Below are 24106 nucleotides of genomic sequence, written 5' to 3' on the forward strand. Positions count from 1 at the left end.
ATATATTTTGTTCACACAGCTGATTTAATTTAAATTCTGCTCTCCCCAGATAACTTTCTTATTAAAAACCCAGCATTGTTTTCTTTCCTTCTAAATTATCCTATGCTCTTCTACTAGCAATAAGATCCACAGAATTTTACCCAACTACTGTTTAGTAATTCCTAATGCTTGCCCTCTAATCTTGTCTTGCTTATTTACTGACTTTGTGAGTTTTTTCCTGCTGTTCCTTCCTATGTACTACCTTTTCAGAATCTTTATTCTAAAAGTCTGTGTCTCAGGTGCCATTTCTTGAAAATTTCCGTGACTTCTTTAGTCGTAATGCTAGTAATAAGACATTCTCATTCTCCTTCCTAGGGTTTATTGTCTACACATTTAATTGTACTCTGCTCTACTGTTTTCTAATTTTAAAGTGCCTTTCCGCATTAAAAAGATTATAAGGTTTTGAGGGCAAAAACCTATTCTTTTATTTTCTGATCCTCTCATAATTACTGTTTTTGCTGTATAGTGAGTACCAAAAATACCTGGTTACTTGGTTGATTGACTTTAATATCTGCTAAGATCTTCATTTCTAATTAAAAGTCTTAGAGCATCTTCACTCCTTCCTCTACTGGTCATTGAACTCCCACTAAACGTATGAATTCAAAAGAAGGATAAGCTAGCTAGATACCAGTTCCCAAGAAATTTACAGTCTACTTTGAAATAAAGTTAACATACATGAAATCACTAGAGAAAATTATGCCCTAAATTATATGATTCTAATCTGCTAGTTTTTAATAGAAACTTGGAGGGGAGAGGTTATTACAGACTTTGTAAGTCAGGGTTGTTTTATAGAGAGGATGGAAATTTCCTGAGTCATGGAGAGTAGCACAATTGGAAAAAGAGCAGTGCATGAGAAAAAGAAAGTGCGAAATTTGACATCATTCAGGAGAGAGTTGGAACAGTAAGGAAACAAAACTAATTGGACCATTCTTCAGTGGCAACTTTTCTCAGAACTGCCATGTATGTAACAGACCTAGAAGTTGGAAACAAATATACATATTTTATGTAGTAGGTTCTAAATAGGTAAGAGCATGATATTCTAGCCTCAGATGAACCCTGGATATATGTATATGAAATAAAACATTTAAACTCAATTACCTTTGATAATTCAGAGAACATCAGAAAATGAAGTAAATGAAACTTGCTAATTAGAGATTAAGTTTTTACATTCTGTTTATTAAATTCATATTGGCAAGTGGGATAGGAGGCAGAGGTTGCAGTTTGCTTCATTTGTATTTAAGTACCTGTTTCTTTATAAATAGAGTAAGAAGAAACAAATTAATAGTAAAATGTATTTTATTGATATTTTTCTAATACTTCCATTCGTATGAGCACATGTGTATACTTTCTCCCTATTTAATCTTGATATTTTTTCTCAGAAACAATGCAGTTGCTTTACTGAACCAGAGAAATATTTTAGCAGTGCAGGCTTAACAGCAATTTAGTTTTCTATTTTGCATGATGCAAATTAACCATAGTTAATATTAATAATAGAAGTGTTGGCTTTTAATGACATGTTTACCTCTCCAATTTATTTTTTGATTCTGACTATATATGTAGCAGTTGTTCACTGTAGAAAATATAGGAAATATATATAAAAAGTAAACAAATATGTAAATAAAGATATCTACATATCCCAGATGTCAGTGGCCAGAGTTTTAACATTTTGATGTTTTTTCTCTTAATACTTTTTTTGCATGAGTTAGATTATATTGTAGAGATAATTTCATGCCTTTGTCAGTTATTTTTTGAAAAAACGTTTTTCTTCATCATTCACGCACTGTATTTAGTATGAAGCCAGCATGGAATTTTTAAGTGAACATTAAAATAAAATTAGACTTGGTCCCAGACCTGACTCCAGTATTAAGTATCTGTCTGTTTTTGAACTAGGTAATTTCTCTGGGCCTCACTTTCTCCATCTGCTAAATGAAAGACTCCATTTATTTAAATGATTTCCAAAATCATTTTGAGCTTCAACTTTTTAGGTGCTATGCAATGTGTTTTTCTTTTAAGGGTTACTTGTCTGTAATGTTAATTATATATGAGTTAGATTAGTGCCCTGGTTTTTTTCTTTTCTTAATTTTTTCAACTATTACCTCATGAGAGTTTATAACCTTAGTACGATGAGTATAGACCCTAAGCTCTGAGGGGACAAAGAACAGTGGTCTTGGCAAAATTTAACTCTCTAAAATAGGGATGTTGAATGTTCCAAGTACCTGTTTCCATATTAGACTCATTGTGCATGTTTCAAAATCATGCCACAGCAAAATTACAAATTACTAATCAACATAGACATTTGCAGTTCTAACAAATGTTGAAAGCCCCAATGTTGAATTCAGTAATGTCAAAGCTAGCATTTACCTCGAAATCTGTACTATGTTCTTGTAACTATTTACTGAAGTGTAATTGTTAAATTGTTTGATTTTACTGTGATTCCCATTTACTTGATATAAGTGGCTACTCTGTGATAGTGTTTACCTATAAAACTGTATGTTCGTAATTATGTGATTCTTAGTGTAACTTATCTTGAGATCTAGAAAAATATAGAATTTATCTTTTAAAAATATTGTCATAGAAGTTGAAATTATACTACTGTATATAGATTTACTTATTTTTTTCTTACATGATTTTTCTAAATGGTTTCTGTTTAATTAATACCAGCGATGTTTAGCTGTAAATATAAAATTTTTAAGAAGCTTGAAATGTGGGTAATTTGGAGGGGAGAATGAAAAAACCCTATATGGATTATTTTTACTTTGTAGTGTAAATTTTTACTAAATTATATTTAATATCGAAATAATTTGATGCTTCAAAGTTAAACTAAATGAAACTTGAAACAGTTAAAAATATTTAACTTGACACAAGATATTGGCAAGTAAGCAAAGGAATTATTGTTAAGTAATAATGAAATAATTACTTCCAGGTAAAATAATGTTCTGGAATGCTGAGGAATGTCCTTTTTTCAGAAGAATATTTTTCTTATGCCTTGTCTTTTAGAAATCAACCTTTTATACTTTTGATATATTACACATGAACCAATATTACTTGATTCATATTATTGTAAAAAGGCTTTTTTCTAGTTGGAGGTGATAGTGTTGATTATTGTTATATATTTTTCTAAACAGATAAGGTTGCTAATATTTTAGGTTCAACGAATAGAGATTAAATTTTGCCAAACTTTCTTATTTTCATTCAGTAGCATGTACTGACTGGAGATTCAGTGTGAACAAGATAAAATCCCATCCTCACTGGAATTTGTGCTCTAAGTAAAGAGAACAGAAAGAAAAGAAACCAGTAACTATTGTATATGGTCAGGTAGTGCTAGGAGGAAAAATAAAGCAGGGAAGGAGATAAATAGTGATGGGGTGGTTTATTCTTTAAATGAGGTTGAACAGAAACCTAAAAAGAAGGGAGCAAGCCGTGAGGTTATCTAGGTGAAGAGCATGAACAGAACTGAAGTACAAAACAGGTAGTGAATCTCTTTGGCATATCTGAAGAACAGCAAGAAGGGCAGGGTGGCTGGAGTTGAATAAGGTATGCAAGAACCAAATCATATATTGCCTTTAAGGCCATGATAACAACTTTGGTTTCATTAGTTTTAGGAGCCTTTGGAAGGTTTTGATCAGTGTTATAACATGATGCTAGTTTGCATTTTTAAACAGTTTCACTGGCTGCTATGTGGAGAATTGTCCTTAGGAAAGCAGAAGTACAAGCAGGAAGACAAGTGGAGAGTGTAGTTGTCTGGAGTGGTAAACCAGTAAGAGATGGGCTTTGACTGGAGTGACGGGGATGGAGTTACGTGATCAGCTTTGAGTTACATTTTGACCCAGCAGTACCTGTTAATAGACTGGATGTCTGTGAGGTATGATAGGGATGACACTTAAATAGGTTTTTGCTAAAGAAACTGGTTTGTGTCATTTACCAAAGTGAGGGAGATCAGCGAAGGAGCATGTGTGGAAAGGGGACAGAAATGGTAAAATTAAGACATGGATCTGTTGAGTTTGAGGTGCCTATTACACACATACATCCAAATAGAGATGTGGATGGGATTGCTGGTCGTACCATCTAAGCTTTAAACTTTATATTGTATACAGGTAAATATTTCTGTTGTTGTTATGTGCCATCAAGTCAGCTCCAACTCCTGGTGACCCTATGAATGAGTGAATGGTTTCATCTTAGGGTTTTCAAGATAAAGAAAAATAAAGATTGAGAAAAGAAAATGCAGCAGTGGCTTACCATTGCTTTCTGCTGCATAATGAGCACAGCCCACGTGTGTTCATCATGTCCATGGTGTCACATCACCAAATGCCTATGAAATATAAACACTTGGCAGAAAAATTTTTCAGTAGGTACTATATTAAGCTGATAAATTCATTTCTACATGGCCTGTGCCCAAATTTAGTAGATTAGTTATATTCTTAGACATATAAATGCAATTCAGTGAGCTTTTTAACAATATAAGAACTATATATAAATATATATTTATTTATTTAAAGTATCACCTTGAAGAAAACTATATCATTAAGCCCTGTTGATATTTTAGAAAACATATTTAAAACATTTCTGTGTAGTAAAATTTTAGTAAACATCATCTATTATTATTGGTTATTGGTTATCATCATAATTTCCCTTTATATACTGAATTACTGGGTTGAAAGCAAACTAAAAATGTGGAGTCTTGAATGCAGCTTCAGCTACTGCCACTTTTGTGAGTTATCTAAGTTATCTAAGAAGTCCACACCCACAAGCAACATCAGTGTCTGTGCATATGCACATGCCTGTGAGTGTAGTGTCTTGAGATAAGTGTAAAACTATAATGCTAGACCAATTTGACTAAAGTGATAGGCCAATTCATGGTAGAGGGGGAATGTTTTGTTTTATTTTTTTTGTTTTTAAGTAGAGAGTGAATAACAGAAAAAGAAAAGAAAAAAGTGCTAAGCCACAGGAGCTATTAAATATCTCATTGTAATTTTTAAAAAGTAAAGGAGAATGTGCTTGATGGACATTTTTATCTTTTTATATGGTGCATACCAGGCTTTGTTTCTTATGCTTAATGTCCAAAAAGCAGGAAAATATGTTCTGTTATTGTTCACCTGAGCATTTGTGTAGGCGATGTGTATTATAGTCTTAAATTAATGTAGTTTATGTTCAATAATAAATCAGTATCGCTGATTTAACTATGAATCTTTATACTTTAAAAAGTAGAAAACTTTTTAAATGGAAGATAAAGCTGTAATTAAGAACTACTATTTTTTTCTTAACCCTCGTGAATTAAAGACTTTTTATTAGTCTTTGAAACAGCTTCGTTTTAATACCTGAAAATCTTTTTAAGACTTGCCAAGATGGTGCATTATTGCCTTCGGTAGATGGAAAGGTGCACTATTATCAAAGATGGCAGTCCCCTGTAAATAACAATTGATGTGATATATAAAGAATGGTGAAGAATGAGTCCTTTTCAATTTATGCATTATAATAGCTGTGGCATTCTTTTTTCATTGCTGTATCATGTATAAATGTTTGTGTATTTGGTTTGGACCTACTGATATATGATTCAGTATTTGAAACTTGGACTTAATTTATAAATCAATGAGATTATGCAGAAAAAAAAATTAAGTTTCGTTCAAATCTCCTGCAAAGTGGCTTGACTACCCTAACATAGGTTTTCTAGTGTTTTGTGGCAAATCACTAGAACCTACTTGTTGACACATTGATAAAAAGAAATGAGGGCTGCAAGTATATCATTTTAAACAGACCTCAACAGAAAGAGCAATAGTGCGTGGAAAGGGTAAAAAATAAATATTATGGGCATTCTTTTTTTTTATTTTAGTATTATAATTTCTAAATTCAGATAGAATCATAATCTCTCTTTGTATGAAAATGACATTTGGAGGATGGCTATAATCTGGGTGGGGAAATGCCACTAATTCCACTAATCTTTCGTTTTCTCCAGCTAAAAGCTATGATGCAAACTGATATTAATATTAATCCCAGTAGTCTGACAAATCTGTTACTTGTAATTTACCATAAAACTAACTGATTTATGATCACAAATAGGTAGCCTTAAACAGAAATGTGAACCATTGGATTCTATTTAACGATACAATCTACATTGTATTTCTTATGCTATCTCTTTTTTGTCTCATAGAGGCATAATCTACCGTATAGTTTCCATTCCTCCGTGAACCTATTGATTCAATGATAGAAAATGTGTAGGGTTAGAAAGCGATATTATTTTCATATTAAGTGAGGGCATCTTCACGTATTCCACCACGTCAAGCATTTCTTATGTTTCTCTTAACGTTTCTCCACAGGCTCAAATAGAATTAGTGATTTTCCAGGCCACTAAGAATATTAAGCATATCCGTTTGTAAACTTTGCTTATGTGCAATATCTTAAATGTGTTAAAATGAATTTTTAATTTTAAAATGCATTTTTTCCAGTTAAAGCATAATTTATATACAGTAAAATTCACCTTTTAATATACAGTTTATGTGAGTTTTCACAAATACATAGTCATGTAGTCACTACCATAATCAAGATATAGAACAATGCATCACTCCAAAAAAATCCCCCTGTGCCTTGTGTAAATTTCTCCCTTTCTCCTAATCCCCTGGAAATTACCAGTCTGAGTTATGTCCATATAGTTTTGCTTTTTTCAGAAGGTCATATAAGTAGAATTATACAGTAGGTAGCCTTTCGAGTCTGGCTTCTTTCTACTTAGCATAATACGTTTGAGATTCATCCATGTTGCCAGGCGTATCAGTAGTTTGTTCCTTTTATCGTTCAGAATAAGTATGCCATTGTAAAACACACCATGATTTGTTTATCCATTCCTCTAATGAGGAACATTTGAGCTGTTTGCATTTTTTGACAATTGCAAATAATGTCCCTTTAAATATCATCATGAAGTCTTTAATGTTCAACATGTATTGGAAAATTAGATTCTCAAGAAAAGTATGTTTCCTCAAAATTTATCTTCTTGGTTGCTAAAACAGACCCATACAAGTGTTAGAAATAATATTGGTCCTGAATAAGTTAATTTGAAAATGTAACTTAAAACTTGTTTCTCCAATTTAACAAAAAGTCAGTGAAAATACTTACAGATAAAGCTTATGTTAAACCTAATAATATACCACACTGACTTTTCTTGAGGTCATGTACCCTCAAAATTAGTATGTATAAAACTTATTCAATATATTGGGGAAATGACATATGTGGTGGATGTGCCATCATTTCGAATACAGCTATATTTTGTGTTACCATTTCTCTGGGCTGCGATTTCTCTGAATTAAGTATTTTTCCTGTTATGATTGAGATAGTTAAAAGTAACATGGACTGATGTACATGGCATGTCAGGCTGCGAAGATTCAGTTTTAATAAAAGATATTCTTTAAAACATTGCCTTAGGATACTATTAAATAATGAGTCTTACATGTAGAAAACAAGCAAAATATATCATATTTAAAATGCTTTTCTAGATTATGAAAGGATCCTAAAAATGATTGTTTCTTCCTTTAACAACATGGTCATGTATTTCTCTAATCACCGGTCATTATTTTCTTTAAAAGCTTTTGCGTATTCCCCTGGACAGTACCATGCCAAGCCTTTGTTGATTCAGGATCTACCCTTAAGCGTTTTGCAATTCAAGACAGAAATAGAAGAGAGATGTAGATGAATTTATAGAAAACATAATGTCAGTGAATAAACATGTATTAAATTACACGTAATAGAAAAGATTAAATTTCAAAACTGTTTTGTGGGGCAGTGACACAAGAGGTTCATATATAGACAACAAAAATGGATGTTCCTACTTCACTTTTTTTTCTGGAAAAGTTGATGTACTAATTTAGGTATCAAGAATTGCTCAAATGAAGAAAGAAAAATACTTGGTTGGGTGATGTTTGAAGTATGTTATACAGGTAAAGCCAATAGGATATGCAGAAGGTCACCTCTCTGATTATATGCCTCACACCATTAATATAGAATTGTGTAGAGAAATACATCTGTAAGCCTTCAGTTTCAAAAAATCACTAATTAAGAACAGCGTTGGAACATATATTCTTGGTTTGTTTCAAATGTGCACGTGCAGAAAATGGATGTATTACTGAAGGCTCAAATAACTAACATAGAGTGAATTTAACAAGAGGTGCACGTTGCGGTAAAGACGGCTATACATCTTTGAGAGTATGTGTCCTTTTGCATTATCAGTGTATTAACTCAGGGATGACAGCACAGTGCAGAACACACCATGAATGTATGGTAATGTAAAGAAAATGAAGTGATGGATGTACATGGTAGGATGGTTTATTTGGCAGCTTTAACTTGGAACCAGCCAAATATATTTGCTCTATTTTTTTCCTTTAGTATCCGAAAAATTTCCCATAAGCTAAATCAATAACTGAAAATTTTCCTGTATCCCAAAATTAAATATTTTCCCCATTGAGAAAAGTAGACATACATGATAGCTAATGAAAATTCTTAAGATAATTATTTTACCACTTATTTAGTTGCCAGTAAAATTGAACTCGCTTCTTGAATGAGTTTGTGAAGAAGGAAAAAAAATTCCACAAATAATTACATATATAATTATATTGTAATCCTTTACATGAATTGAGATTTCTTTTTTGGTATTTTGTAATCAGTTTCTTTATCTTATTTGTACCTTCCTCCTCTCTTATTCTTTTAAGACTTTATTTTTCAAAGCAGTTTTAGATTCAGAGGAAAAGGTACAGGAATTTCCTCTATACCCCTACCCTGACAGGTATCCAGCCTTCTCTGTTTTGCTTTTCATTTCCTTCAAAAATACTCCATCTGTTGATTTGCAGCAAAGTAAATGAGTAGAGGAAAATTACTCAGATGAAGTTCTTTATCATTGAAGAGAAAATATAGAATCAGCCACAACAGATGTGATTTCAGAAATTATCTGTTCTTGTCACATAATGCAGTGCTGCTTTAAAAACTCTTGTCTTTGGAAGTAACCTACAATAAGCAGAGAGTAGAACATTCCTAAATATTTGGTTGATGTCTTTTTCTTTTATACAGTATATGTTTGAATTGCATAGGAAAAAAAGTTTCATTATGAATTAAAGTATGTTGGGACATAGAAAGAAGGTATATTTTTCTTACTTGCTAGTAAAACCCATCTTTGTCCTTGAGTTAGCTAAATTGATATTCATGTTTATAAGAGTTTGTAGAAAGGTAATGTTTGAAATCCCCACTCTGATGCCCATCAAGTCACCATTTTGCAGTCCATATCTTCACAGGCCTTCATTCGTAATGTGCATCTTCTAATATTACACCATAGAAGATGTAACCCTTAAGTTATTCATAAGGTCATTAGCTTGTGCTCTGGGCACTGACAGTGGACTTTCTGTCACTGCATCACTGTGTTTTCATCTCACTATGAACTGTCATTTTAATTCCAAGGTCCTCCAAACAAGAATCAAAAATTCCTATTGAAACAGTCTCCAAAGATGGGTAAAAATAACACTTTTAAAAAATCTTCGAAGAAATTTTTCTTTCTTCTCTGAATTTCCTAGAGACTCCAATATATTGTTGAAACTTGAAAACCTTCAGGTTTTTCACAGTGTCTTCTTGTAATGGTGACAAAGAAAGCCCTTAAAATTGTTTTCATTCTAACTAGTGAGAAGAAATCAAGATGAAAAAGTTATTTAAGGCTTGACGGCTAATATACCAAAGGCCTCTTGCCCCCTCTACAGAAGGTGCTTCAAAATTGCAGTCACATTTTTAAATTTTATTTTAATGAACAGATTTGTCATGAGGTTCATGATGATTAACAAAAAGCTTTGGATCCCACTGTATCTCCAGTGTCTTGCAAACTGGGTAGTTGTCCTAAAGTTGGTCAGGGTAGGTTTGTGTGTTTCTGCTTTGGTGTTTTTCTCTTGCATTATTAGCAAAGGTGAAATTAAACTCCAGTAGCAACAGCTGTGAAAAACAGTAGGTCGTTTTCTTTTTTTTTCCGCTTGTTTGTTTGGCTGTGTTTTATTTACTCTCATGGATTGTTAAAATGCTTGAATATTTCTTTTGATATTAGGTGATCATTTTACTCATTTTCATTTTTTTTTTTTTTTTTTATTTAACCAGGGAATTTAAGCCATAAAAATAACATACTGTACCTCAACAACTTGATCAGTTCTCTTATTATTTACTTCTAATTGTTCTGGTCATTTTTAGTTCTTAGTTGTTTTCAGAAAAAAAAATTAACGATTTGAATTTTAACTTCACAGGAGAAAGAATTAGTTCATTTAATTAAATTGGATTTTTTTCAGCTATAGGTAATACAAGAGAAAGTTTCATCTTTCTATAAAAATTTCATTAATATATAAAATTACCATGCATATATATTTACCATCTTAATTTACCCATTTAAGTTAAATTAGACAAAGTGTTAATATTTTAGTAGCTTTGAATAATTTTATGCATTTTCTCTTACAACTCCAAGACCATTTCATTCGACAGGTTACTAGTTTTCTTATTTTGCCATTTAAAATCAGCAGTATGAAAATTCTTATATTTCATCAATAGTCTTATTAACAAGAGATTGAAAACCCTTTTCATTTGTATTTAGTATAAGAACAGCCCTCTTGTTACCCTGTAATTGAAAAATGAACACAAGTAGCTTCTTTGATTTGAATATATTACATCAGACTTACTGGTTCTAAATTATTATGCTTAAACTAGACTGGATTTTTCTTTTTCCCCTCTGGTAGGTGTACTGGTCCATTAGCAAATTCTCTTTCTGAGAAAACAAGAGACTCAGTAGAGGAAGCTGATGATGAATACAAGATTCCTTCATCCCATCCTGTTTCCCTGAATTCACAACCATCTCATTGTCATAATATAAAAACTCCTCTTAGGTAAGAATGTGGACAGCTTTTTAATCACCTCACATCTGCATGAGCATTATCATTTCTGGTGTTTATTTTTAAGCCGTTGAATCATATCTATTGTTTAAATATCTTTGCTTTCTTGCCCAAAACTGCTGCTGCTTATATATTATTTCCTGTATTACTTTCAGAGAAAACTAAAAGATGCAGATTTTTCATGAATCAGGAAGTCATTTGACTAAATTAGTTGACTAGTAAGTCAGTGGGACATTTCGTTGCCTCTCTCTCCTAAAAAATGTAACAAATTATACTCTGATAAAACTTGGCTATAGGTTACATGGTGATTAATTCGTGAATATTCAATAAACTATTTTCAATCCATTTTATCAGTTCTAAGTACAAATCTCATGAAGAAAAAATAGTACTTAGAAACTAAGGTATTATGCCAACCTTCCTTAGAATTTTTCTTCATGATGTAAAGATTAGTATAATTTATATTCATTTCCTTTCTTGATGTGCTACCTACTTCTATTCAGCTCATGAAGAAGTTAAAAAACAATGTTTCCCTTAACTGTTTTTTTCAAATCATTTTATTTTTTTATTTTTCAATTACAGTTGACATTATTATTTTATATTAGTTTCAAGTGTATAGCATAGTGGTTAGATGTTTATGTAATTTACAAAGTGATCCCCTCAATTAGTCTAGTACCCACCTGGCACTGATACCAAACTATACTATAAATCTATAGTAATGAAAACAGCATGGTGCTGGCATAAAAACAGACACATTGATCAGTGGAACAAATAGAGAGCCTTTAACTTTTTTTTATCAGGTACTTACCTATTTTACTTTTGCTTGTATCAAATAAGAATATAAAAAATAGTGTTTTCTTCTTGTCAGTGGTTTATTTTCACTATAATGGAGACATCCTTGATCTCAATGAAGTGGCAGCCTCATTGAAGTATTTGAGTTACCAAAAATGGGTGATGTATATTGAAATATTAGTTTGTCTTTAGGTAGAAGGATGATTCTGCATTTATCGAATTAGTATACCATAATCTAATAATATTTTTCTGTTTATTTTTTATCAGGCTGACATATGAGTTACTCAATAAGTGAAATCTCAGTTTTAAAACTTGCTTTCTAAGTTCCAGTTTACTTTGTATAATAACATCCCTGGAGCTAAGCTGGGAACATAGAATAGTGCTCACCGCTGGTAGCCCAGACTTCTGCCTGCCAGTATCTCCTTGTTTGAGAGATAGGTGAGCCATTGAACACTTCAGTCATCTGTGTCCTCTTTACTTAGTGTACCATTTTCTTCTGAGTCAAGTCAATCAATGGAAAGCATTTTATGCATGGAGCGATCCCTTTTTAAAACTTAAAAAAAAAAAAAAATGTTTTTTAATGCCTTTCTGTGAGTTTTATTTTACAGTAGATAATCCAGTACTTGAAAAAGAGAAGCAAATCTTCATTTTAACCAGAGATCTGTCTTAATGAATGATCTTGGTTAGAACTATCAACACTCTGCAGAATTATTAACCAGGATTATTAACACTCTACAGTCCAGGGCTTCCTACTTTAAAGCAAGAACCAAAGCATTTCTTGCTAAGATGTTTGTGTTTAAGATGTTTAAGATGTTTGTGATGTTTAAGATGTTTGTGGCTAAAATATTATCATTGAGAAGACAAATAACTGAGGCAATTTGTTAAAACAGAAGAACCCAATGTCCGCTACCTTTATCAGAGAAAAACTTGTCCCTTTACATTAAATATAAATTGTTATAATTTTCAGTTCCTATGGATCCTACAAATGTGTAGCAATTTTTAAAAACTAAAACAAGATGAAATTTTTTGGTCTTCATGAGATCTCATTATTTTTCATTGCTAGAGAAGTGAAGGGTATAATTTAAGTACTTTAAATTTTAATTGTCCTGTCGTATTGGATGAGCTGTTTGGTGACAGGCCTCCCAAATCATGAAAATAAATTTGAATTATGACCATCATTATCATCTTTGTACAGCTATAGAGAAGTAGTAAATGTTGATAATTCCTAAACGTAATTGGGGTGAATTTTTTTATCTAATTTGTTTTTGAAAGCTGATGGATGAAGTATCTTATGTTCTCTACTAAACACTTTAAGCTTAAAAACGTTCTTTTCTTCTGTTCCCCCCTCCATTTGGAATATCAGGGAATTGTCAATATGTGGAAAAAGTTAAACAGTAGATGAATAATTCAATTCAGTTTCAGTAAAAATCCATCATTATTATGAAAATTCAATACATGATAACTATTTTTAAATGAACCCTCTCTGGCCCCTTGAAGAGATGTGGCCACCAGAGAGAATGGAAATGAGTTTCAGATGAAGCACTCTTGCAATAACTATTCAAATATCTACTGTCTCCTCCATTATGTATGTACTTCTACTTTGCCCCAAGAATTCAGAGTAAATTGAAGTAAAATATAAACTCTGCTTTCAGTCGCTCTTTGTGAGCAGAATAACTTGGTGAGCAGAGTTCATTGTCACACAGCTATATTCTGAAGACACAATATGCTCTGTATCTTCTCTTTCTGCTGCTGTCTTCCCATTCCTCAGTTTTATCCATTGTGTTTATAGTATGATTTCAACAACAAAAATTCTTATTTTGTAAGTACACTCCATTATAGACACCTAGATTAAAATATTTGTGTGTACCCAGGGTTTTTGCTAAAGTCATTTTTGTACAGTTGTCAGAAGTGCTAGAGTTTTGTTCATGGCAGTGGTGAAATTATACTATAGACTCTAGGGTTTTCAATATGCCTATCAGATTTTAGTGTTATTACTGAACATTTAATAACTCTCCATCTTTGATGGGCTCCAGTTTATTATAGGAAAGCTTAAATTACAGAAATAAAAATATAATATTAAAATGCCATCAACAAATAATGAAGTCGTTGGGGCTATTATATATTTTTTTGCCTTCGTACATTTTTTTCTTCAGAAACTTGACAGTATTAGTATTATTGAACTCTTCCAAAATGATATGTTAATTTCACACCGGTGTTTTAGGATAGCAACAATTTTTGTGACCCTGTAATTTTTGGTTTCACTTATAAAAGAAAAACTATCTTTAGTGGATGCTTACTTCTGCTTTGTAAAAGTATTTGAGTAAGAGTATCTAGGTAATATTGTACTTTTTCCAAAAAAGAAAATTATATTTATTTTCAAACTTTATTATATGAGCTGGGTTGCTAGTTCCCATCACCACCACCCCTTCCAAATGACTTTTAAATGGAAAGTAATTATCCTTATGATTTTGTTCTCTGATCTCTGCTTTAGGTCTTGTGACAATGGCCATTGTATATTGAATGGAACACATGGTACATCTTCAGAGATGAAGAAATCAAACATTCCTGAGTTAGGCATATATGTAAAAGGTATGTATAAACATATTCTCTTTGTGTTCTACATCTTAATGGTCAGAATTTAAAGGCAAAATTCCATACCATTGTTGTACTGAAAATACATTAAGATTTTGTGTTATCCTCTAGGAGATGTTTTTGATTCAGCCTCTGATCCAGTGCCATTACCACCTGCCAGGCCTCCAACTCGGGACAATCCAAAGCATGGTTCTTCACTCAACAGGACGCCCTCTGATTATGATCTTCTCATCCCTCCATTAGGTTAAAACCTTTAAAAAAAATTTCAAACAAGCCACCGTGCCTCTTTCAGTTAATATCAGAATTATCAGAAAGCAGAGTTCAGTGCAATGCAGACTCACTAGGTTATGGATTTATCTGAATTAGAATGGATTCTTCAGGTGATGGTGGCTCTCAAGTTTATGTGACCATTATTCCATTTAGATGATTGAAGCAATAGTATAAATAGCTGGTCGTCAGTCAGGATTTTATCATTATCTCTTTGTGTACTAAATGCAGTCTACAAAAAAAAAAAAGAAAGAAAGAAAACATGAGAACATTGATCATCCCCTCAGGCACTTATGTTCTAGTACATTTGAAGTGTTCATCTGAGATTTTATTTAAGTACAATTCTTAACGAATGTGTACTTTTTCTTTTAGCATAAAATGATCCAGTTCCACTTAGCTAGTCATATTATGAAAAATTATATATTTTATTATAGACAGCTGAGAATAAATTCTGTCTTATAATCATTGCAGCTACAATACATCCAAAGAATCTTAATCTTTTTTTCAAATTTTAATGAGGAAGTTCAGTAGTGTGTTTGTGTGAGTACACATGTCAAAGTATACACAGATGTGTGTATATATGTTAAAGTTAGCTAGTGCTGGTGTCTGTGTTTATTTCATCAATTCCAGGTAGGAAGCCCCTCACTCTATTATTAGAGGAAGACAGAACCTCCATACACCTTAAAGTTCCACAATAACAAGACACCATAATATAACATGATGAAGGTCCATTTATTAGCTTATCTGAATTATTAAGCTATTAGAAATGTGAAATGACCTTTTTGTTTTTTTTCCACAAACCCCATCAACCAGTGTTTCCAATTATACTACTGCATTGTCTTCTATTCTCTTGTTCTTTCTGTAGTTCAGTGCTTTATTCTCATCTACGTGTATTATAAGATCCTCCTAACTACCTTCTTTACCTAGTGTTTTTCTCCCTTCTACTTCTTCCTATATAGTGGTTTTTTTGACCTATAACCTAAGTTTTCATGATCTAGATCAGCATTGTCCAATAGAACTTTATATGGTGATGTAAGGGACCTATATATCTGCATATGTAACTGTGCAACTTAATTTCAGTGAAATTTAAACTAAATTACTATATGCGGATGGTGACTACCATGTTGGATAATGCAGATAAATGTTCTAACCTGTCTTTTTTACCACACCTTCCTCATGTACATCTCATGCTTTATTTATATAATTCATTCTGCCTAGAAGACACTGTCCTCACGTTTGATGAATATTTTTGAGCCCCTGATATTCAGACCTTCCTGTTCTTGATAACACCTTGCCCAGTGCCACCTTTGACATTTCTCTTCCCTCTTACAATGAATGCATCTCTCTGTGGGACCTATGAGACTTTTACCTTGAATCATTTGTGAACTTTTCTTAGATTTCCTCATGGAATCTAAGCTCCTTGGGTCAGGGCCTTATGACCCATGGGTAATTACCCATGGGCCTAGCACAGTGCCTGACATTTAAGGGCTGAAAAGGGATTTGAATGAATAAGATAATGTAGCATATAGCTAAAGAAAGTTTGGAATGATAACGGAGCTCCCTCTCCTATACCTTCAAATATTTTAAGTTAGAAAAATATTTATGATCATTAGAGAAAATTTTCAATATTTTTTGCAAGACAAGCTGGATTAGTGGTAAAACCATCATGTTTACACTTTTAAGTCAGTAAATTTAAATACGTGTGAATTTTTATTACTGGAATATGTACGTGTTTATACACTTTCATTCACAAAATATTTGAGATTGCTTACAAAAATACATTGCAACTTTATTTTTAATGTAAGGGAAAATATGAGTAGAAAAGTAAAATGTGGCAGGGGAAAAATAGACATAAAAGCATGCTACAGTGTTATGTAGTTACTAATGCTGGGAAATATGCAAATTTAAGTAACTAGCTTTGGGACTACAAAAGATAGTTCTATATTTAACTGTTCCTCTTTAGAGATATCTTGTAAGTAGAAAAACATATTCTTCTCCCATAGGTGCATTTTCTGTATATTTTGACAATGAAATATATGGAGCATTAGCTTTAATGAATTAAAATCCAGCAGAGTAAACTTTAAAAGATAATCTATTCTGTGACATTAAAATTTTTGTGCATGGTATGATTTTCTAATTAGAAACTGTGAATTCTTATTGTCATACAAAGAATTGTTTAAGGTTACAGGTGAATAATAAGCTGTTTCATAACCCTCAATGCTGCTTTTTAATAGAAAAATCTGGGAGATAGAAAAAATTTGCACGCACACGTGTGTTTGTGTATCTGTATTGCTGTTCTCCAAACACTCCCACAAAATAATTAACTCCCATTATCAAAGTCGGTGGATGGCTGGATAAACACTGCAGGTGAAGTTCTTTATAAGCAGCAAGAAAAAATCAATCTTTACTTTGGCCTGATACTGTGTTTCGACTAATTAAATTCTGCTGTTGATACCAACCTTTCTTTAAATGCAGGTGAAGATGCTTTTGATGCCCTTCCCCCATCCCTTCCACCTCCCCCACCTCCTGCAAGGCATAGTCTCATTGAACATTCAAAACCTCCTGGCTCCGGTAGCCGGCCATCCTCAGGACAGGACCTTTTCCTTCTTCCTTCAGGTAGGAGAGAAAAGCCAAGGAAAACTTTTGACGAAAGCAGAACTATTTCTAAGATTTAACTGTCAAATAAGCATTAGTGTATATTGGTTTCTATCTCCTGAGCAGTAAAAACCCTGCGTGGGGAAAAGAGCACTTGCGTAGGTTTCTCAGTTGGTTGGTTGAATGCCAAAAGATTACAAAAATGGCAAAAGCAATAAGAAATCATAGAATTTAGGAAGAGCGCTGTAGAGATCATGCAGTCCAAATGACACCCTCATGTTACAAAGGCGTCCCATAGAAGCAGAAGGGCTCCGTGATTGGGCTAATAGCAATGGGGACAAAATTTAGACCGTCTCCCCCAATGCTGAATGCAGCGGTTATTTTTTCAAATAAGTTTTTAAAATTTTACTACATATTTCTTAGGGTCATAATTTTGTTCAAAAACATAATATTTTGATAAATTATTTTGTTATAACATTGAAAGATAAATTTATCTGCATTTTATTTTGTTACTATTTTATTTTTAATGTCTCAGTATATTCACTCAAATTATTGGTCTTCAAGGAAAAATTAATACATACCTTGTTTTTTATTTAACTCAAGTGGGAAGAAAAATAGAGACTTCATGAGCCATCCACTCTATTAGTCAAAATTATCAGGAAAAAAAATTCAGTTATATATTAACTGTTACACGCTGTCCTGTTGGTGATACTGTGATCTGTGCTCTGAAAGTTTGCCTCCTCATTTTGGATTGGTTAAACATAGGATAAAGGTTTTCTTTCTCAACAATTGCTCTACATTTCTATATGAGATGAATCCTGAAAAGGCCTTTAAAGAGTGCAGTTTATCCTTTGGCCATGCATATGTTTTCCCTGAGACATATGCAGCTATCGTTCATTTTTCTGTTTTTTTCCCACTCGGTTTGATAATTTAGAAAGTTGGAGGAGATGTGTGGGTAAGACACAAATTATAGACACATACATTGGAATATACAACTTCAGCTTCTACAAGTAGTTCATTTTCCAGAAATAATTTTGAGTTTAATTGTCATCAGTAAATATTGAGTCATCCCTAGTATCACCTACTCTGTTAGATACCTCCCTGCCCTCATGGAGCATACGAATTCACTGGATGCTGTCACTCAGCAAGCAAGGGTCATAACCCCTCAAATCCAAGCAGAAAGCGTGGATAGCTTTTAGGCTTTTATTTATATAGCTACATTTCTTATTTATATAGCTATCTTTTTCACTTAATAATTTTTCCAATTTTTGTTATATACGTGAATTTTAACATTTAAAAACACTGAATTACTCTAAATCTTAGTTAATTTTACCTTTCCTAAGGCTAACTTCTGAATAGTTTCTGGCCAGATTGCTACAGTGCGCCTATCACCTCTTATATATGTGATTTAAGGCCCATTAAATGAGCATTTAATGTAGTGCCTGTTTTTAAAATTAAGCTTCCCAGGAGCTAGAAGAAAACATTTTACACAAAGACACACTTTTACCTCTTTTTATCAAAAGAATTAATTTAAAAATGATGTATTTATCATAATTTTATTCATTGTGCTTTATCTAAAAATCTTCACAAAAATGCTCTCAAGATTACTTTAAAAGATTACTTCAAAGTGAAAATTCCCCCTTTTATTAAATGAAACAAAGTTGTCTAAATTGTTTTATTTCATATATAGGTTTGATTGTTTTGATTTTGCTTGGCTGCCAGGGAGCACAGTAGCAGTTGGCCTTAACTAACTATGGTATTGAGTCCAGCATGGGACCAGAGCAGTGTCATTTGAACCTACTGACTCTCTCTTGACTTCCTTTTATACATGGAAGCATTCTAATGCCACTCCAAATAATGCTGGCATCCCTTGATCATAAATACTTCTAAGAAAAAAATGCAACTTTTTCTTTTCCTTTTCCAACCTTTCATAGCATTAACATGACGAATGTCTAGTCTGTCATTAGATCCTTTGTGAGTTCGATTTTATTCAATTTTAAACCATATATATTAGCTCTCCTCTTTTTCAAAAGACGTAATTTTTACATATAGAATCTGAAGGTTTCTTTCTCTCATTTTGTGAAGTATTTAATACATTCTACTGTCTAAATAAGTGTAACAGAAGATTCATAGCAGAGGTTCTTCACCTAAAGAATTGAACTTCATGAAAGAATACTCTATAAATGCCAAAGGAATGTTTAATTCAATAGTTGTAGAATTGTACAGGGTAAAAAAAAAAGTTGGATTTTCTCATGACTTTGTATTAAATACCTGATCAAACCTACCTCTTTATCCCAGCATTCAGTGTCCTGCACACTTAAGTCGGGTCCACCTTTCTGACCTTATGAACCAATGACTGCTCACAGTAGCCACTCTAAACCACAGAGTCCTGTGTTTCTACAAAGGAGCCTTAGGACTCCTGTAGGATCAAAGCAGGGAAGTGAAGCAGGAGCACAGCTCTGACGCTGCTTTTATCTACTTTCTATTTTAGGCCTTCATGTAAGATTTCTTTTGGCAAAATAGTAATACCCAATGCTGTACATGAGCCATCTACTCTGCACAGACCAGTTCATATCCTAAAAAAACCCTGAAGAGTCCTCAAAATAAGCAGTACACTCTCCTGTCTCTTAACCCAGAGCTACTGCTAGCATATATGTGCTTTTGTCTAAATTACAAAAATGTCACTAACAAATATCATCATAATAAAAATAATTAATTAATTAATTACAACAAGACACTTCTTTTGTGCTGGTGGGTTGAAATGGGCACCCCTCCTCCATTTTGTGCCAGGACCAGTTTTCAAGGAAAAGCCAAGGCTGTATTTAGGTCTGCTCATTCCTATAACTGCATGTCTTTGTGCACGGCACAATATAGAGTGTCTCTGGCAGCACTTACTAAACCTTTCTTTCACAATTTTTCTAACCTGGAATCTCTTTTGAAGCCTTTATCCAATCTTAAAGCCGCGATTCAACTCTAAAGGCTAGCAAAATTGACTTTTAGAGATAAAATGAAAGTTTCCCACTTGGATCCAGAAATGTAACTGCATAGATAAAATACAGAAAAAATCTGCATCATTAGCAATAATATTGAAAAGGATTTAGGGGGGTTTGTTGACTGTGACCTTTATAAAGCACTATCATGATGTGGCTCCCAAAGGAGCTTATGCTATTTGAAGGCTGCACTCAGAGTTCAAATCAAAAGAGTGAGGTGAGGTCCTCCCCAGTGCTCAGAGGCATGGAGACTACAGTGTTAAGGTGTTGAAGGATTGATGGGCTAGAGCAGTGATTCTGTGGTCTTCAGACTAGCAGCATCAGCTTCACCTGGGGATTTATTTAAAGTGCAAATTTGTAGGATCCACAGAGGACTTACTAAATCAGAAACTCTGGGAGAAGAACCCAGCAATCTGTGTTTTCATAAGCCTTCTGGGTGATTCTGATGCACGCTTAATTTTAAAAATCCCTGGGTTGGGATATCCCTAGAGGCATGCAGCCAAGATAGTAAAGGGAACTCAAACTATACCATATAAACTACAGATTAAAGAAACTGAGGATGTATAACCAAGAAAAGGGAAGATCTTGGCTACATATTAGAGTTGTCTTCAATTACAGTATTTGTGTAAGAAGGATTAGACTTCTTCCATGTCTCCTCAGAAGGCAGAAATTAGACAAATGAGGAGAATTATTAAGAATGAAAATTCCATTCATCATGAGAAGCTGCTTTCTAAATTATTAATAATTCTTGTATCTCAGAGAGGTAGAGAGTTCTGTGACACTAAAGGATTTAATAGGTGGCCAGATTGCTACATAGTGGGCATTTATAAATGTGAGTTAAAGAGTCAGGGCAGCTGAGAGGGAGGAATTTTGTTTCACCTAAAAAGCTTTCCAAACCACTTATAGCAATTAGATCCTGCATTGTTATTCTTTTAAATTTTTTGGAAAAACTGATAATTTTCCAGATGGTTTTCGGACAGCCCCAGAGGAAATATACCATTGTTTTAACAGTTCCGTTTTCTTTGCCTCTTTTTCTATACTATAATTTGGAAGTGTTTCAGATAGTGGAAAGAAATTTTTTTAAAAACCTCCATAATGCTTTCTTCTAGAGATTTGATAGGTTTTCTTTCTACAGAGCATAATTTCGATCAATGAATATTTTCCCACTTGCTTTCTTTTTCTATTTAAAATTTTTTTCAATTACAGTTGACATATTAGTTTCAGCTGTACAACAGTGATTAGACATATACATAACTTACAAAGTGATCACCCTGATAAATCTAGTACCCATCCGACACCATATATAGTTATTAACAATATTATTGACTATATCCTCTATGCTGTACTTTACATCTCTGTGACTGTATTTATAATTGGCAAGCTGTCCTCCTGAATCCCTTCACTTTTTTCACCCAGCCCCTTAATCTCCCTCCCATCAGGCAATTATGAATTTGTTCTCTAAGACTTTGTTAGTTTGTTTTTTAGATTCCACATATATGTGAAATTATATGGTATGTGTCTTTCTCTGTATGACTTGTTTCACTAAGCATAATACTCTCTAGGTCCATCCACATTTTCACAAATGGCAAGATTTCATTCTTTATGTCTGAGTAATATTCCATTGTGTATATGTACTATATCTTTATGGACACACAGGTTGATTCCACATCTCGGCTGTTGTAAATGATGATGCAATGAACATAAGGGTGCTTGTATCTTTTTGAATTAGTGTTTTAGATATCTTTGGATAAATACCAAGAAGTGGGATTGCTAAATCTTATGGTAGTTCTATTTTTAAATTTTTGAGAAACCTCCATATATTGTTTTCCATAGTGGCTGCACCAATTTGCAATCCCACCAGTAGTGCACAAGGGTTCTCTTTCCTCCACATACTCACCAAAACTTTTTGTTGCTTATTTTGGCCATTCTGACAGGTGTAAGGTGATAGCTCATTGTGGTTTTAATTGGCATTTCCCAAAGATTAGTGACACTGAGCATCTTTTCATGTCTATTGGCCATCGGTATGTCCTCTTGAGAGAAATGTCTATTCAGATTTTATGCCCATTTGTTCTTTTAGTGTTAACTTGTATGAGTTTCTTTTATACTTAGGATTAGCCCCTTATTGGATGTTTCATTGGCAAATATCTTCTCCTGCTCAGTAGGTTGTCTTTACATTTTGTTGGTTTCCTTCACTGTGCAGAAACTTTTTAGCTTGATGTACTCCTATTTAATTTTTGTTTTCCTTGCTTGTCTTATTGCTGTGGCTAGGACTTACAATACTATGTCAAATAAAAGTAGCGAAAGTGGACACACCTGTCTTGCCCCTGATCTTAAGGAAAATGCTTTTAGCTTTTCACTGCCGAATACGAATATTGTTGTGGGTTTGTCATACATGGCCTTTCTTATGTTGAGGTATGTTCCTTCCGTACACACTTTGCTGAGAGTTTTTGTCATGGATTTGTCAAATGCTTGTTCTGCATCTATCTATCAATACAATCTTATGAAATTTATCCTTCATTTTATGTGGTGTATCATGTTAATTAATTTGCAGATATTAAAAGCACCTTGCATCCCTTGCATGAATCCCACTTGATCATGGTGTATGCTATTTTTAATGTATTTCTGAATTATGTTTTCTGATGTTTTGTTTAGGATTTTTCAACTCTCTTCATCAGTGAGGAACATTGGCCTATGATTTTCTTTCCTGTTTCGTTTTTGTTTTTTGTTTTTTCGTGTCTGTCTGGTTTTGATATCAGGGTAATGCTGGCCTTGTAAAATGAGTTTGGGAGCCTTCCCTCCTCTTCAGCTTTCTTGAATAGTTTGAGTAGGATAGGTATTAATTCTTCATCGAATGGTAAAATTCACCTGTGAAGCCATCTGGTCCAGGGCTTTTGTTGAGGGTTTGATTATTGATTCGATTCCATTAGTAGTTATGGTCTGTTCAGATTTTCTGTGTTTTCCTGATTTAGCATTGGAAGATGGTATGTTTCTACACATTTATCCATTTGTTCTCATTTGTAGTATTTTCTTAGAATATTTTATATTTCTATGGTGTCAGTTGTCACTTCTCCCCTTTCATTTCGGATTTATTTATTGAGCCCTCTCATATCTTGATGAGTCTAGCTAAGGTTTAACAGTTTTGTTTATCTTTTCAAATAAACAGCTCTTGGTTGCACTGGGCTGTTCAACTTTTAGACTTTTTCATTTATTTCCACTCTGATCGCTATTTTTATTTCCTCCCTTCAACTCACTTTGGGCTTTGTTTATTCTTTTTCTAGTTCCTATAGGTGTAAGGTTAGATTGTTTGACATTTGTTTCTTGAGGTAGGCCTATATTGCTTTAAATTTCTCTCTTAATAGAACTGCTTTGCATGTGTTCTGTAGATTTGGGGTCATTGTTTTTCATTTTCATTTGTCTCCAGAGGTTTCTTTCGCTTTCTTCCTTGATCTTGATATTAACCCATTGTTTAGTAGCATGTTATTTATCTTCTACATGTCTGTGTGTTTTTCAGTTTTCTTCTTGTAATTGATTTCTAGTTTTATACCATTTTGATTAGAGAAGATGCCTGATAGAATTTTAGTCTTAAATTTACTGGGAGTTGTTTTGTGGCCTAACATGTGGTCTATCCTGGAAAAGGTTCCGTGTGTACTTGAAAAAAATGTATATTCTGCTGCTTTGGGGTGAAATGTCCTAAAAATATTAAGTCAGTCCTAGTCTAATGCGTCATTCAAGGCCACTGTTTCTTTGTTGATTTTCTGTCTGGATAATCTATCCATTGATGTCAATGGGGTGTTAAAGTCCTCTACTGTTACTGTACTACTGACAATCCCTTCCTTATAGCCATCAATATTTGCTTACATACTTATATACTTTATATACTTATATATCCTTTTGTTGGATTGATCCCTTTATCATTATGAAATACGCTACTTTGTCTTTTGTTACAGCCAT

At 33.2% G+C, this 24106-nt stretch overlaps 1 protein-coding gene across 8 annotated transcripts in view; it reads left to right on the plus strand.

The window, feature by feature from the left end:
* Window positions 1–24106, plus strand: part of CBLB (Cbl proto-oncogene B) — a 203145-nt gene that overhangs the window by 156034 nt on the left and 23005 nt on the right. For 7 of the 8 annotated variants that reach the window (XM_023527293.1, XM_011386115.2, XM_023527296.1 and 4 more), the window contains exons 14-17: window positions 10770–10916; window positions 14203–14300; window positions 14415–14546; window positions 17046–17186. In XM_023527293.1, coding sequence (XP_023383061.1) covers window positions 10770–10916; window positions 14203–14300; window positions 14415–14546; window positions 17046–17186 — 518 coding nt within the window. The remainder of the gene's footprint in view (window positions 1–10769; window positions 10917–14202; window positions 14301–14414; window positions 14547–17045; window positions 17187–24106) is intronic. The other variant, XM_023527297.1, reaches the window with a different exon arrangement.

The sequence above is a fragment of the Pteropus vampyrus genome, unplaced genomic scaffold, assembly GCF_000151845.1.
Source record: "Pteropus vampyrus isolate Shadow unplaced genomic scaffold, Pvam_2.0 Scaffold1, whole genome shotgun sequence".
In the NCBI taxonomy this organism is placed as follows: domain Eukaryota; kingdom Metazoa; phylum Chordata; class Mammalia; order Chiroptera; family Pteropodidae; genus Pteropus; species Pteropus vampyrus.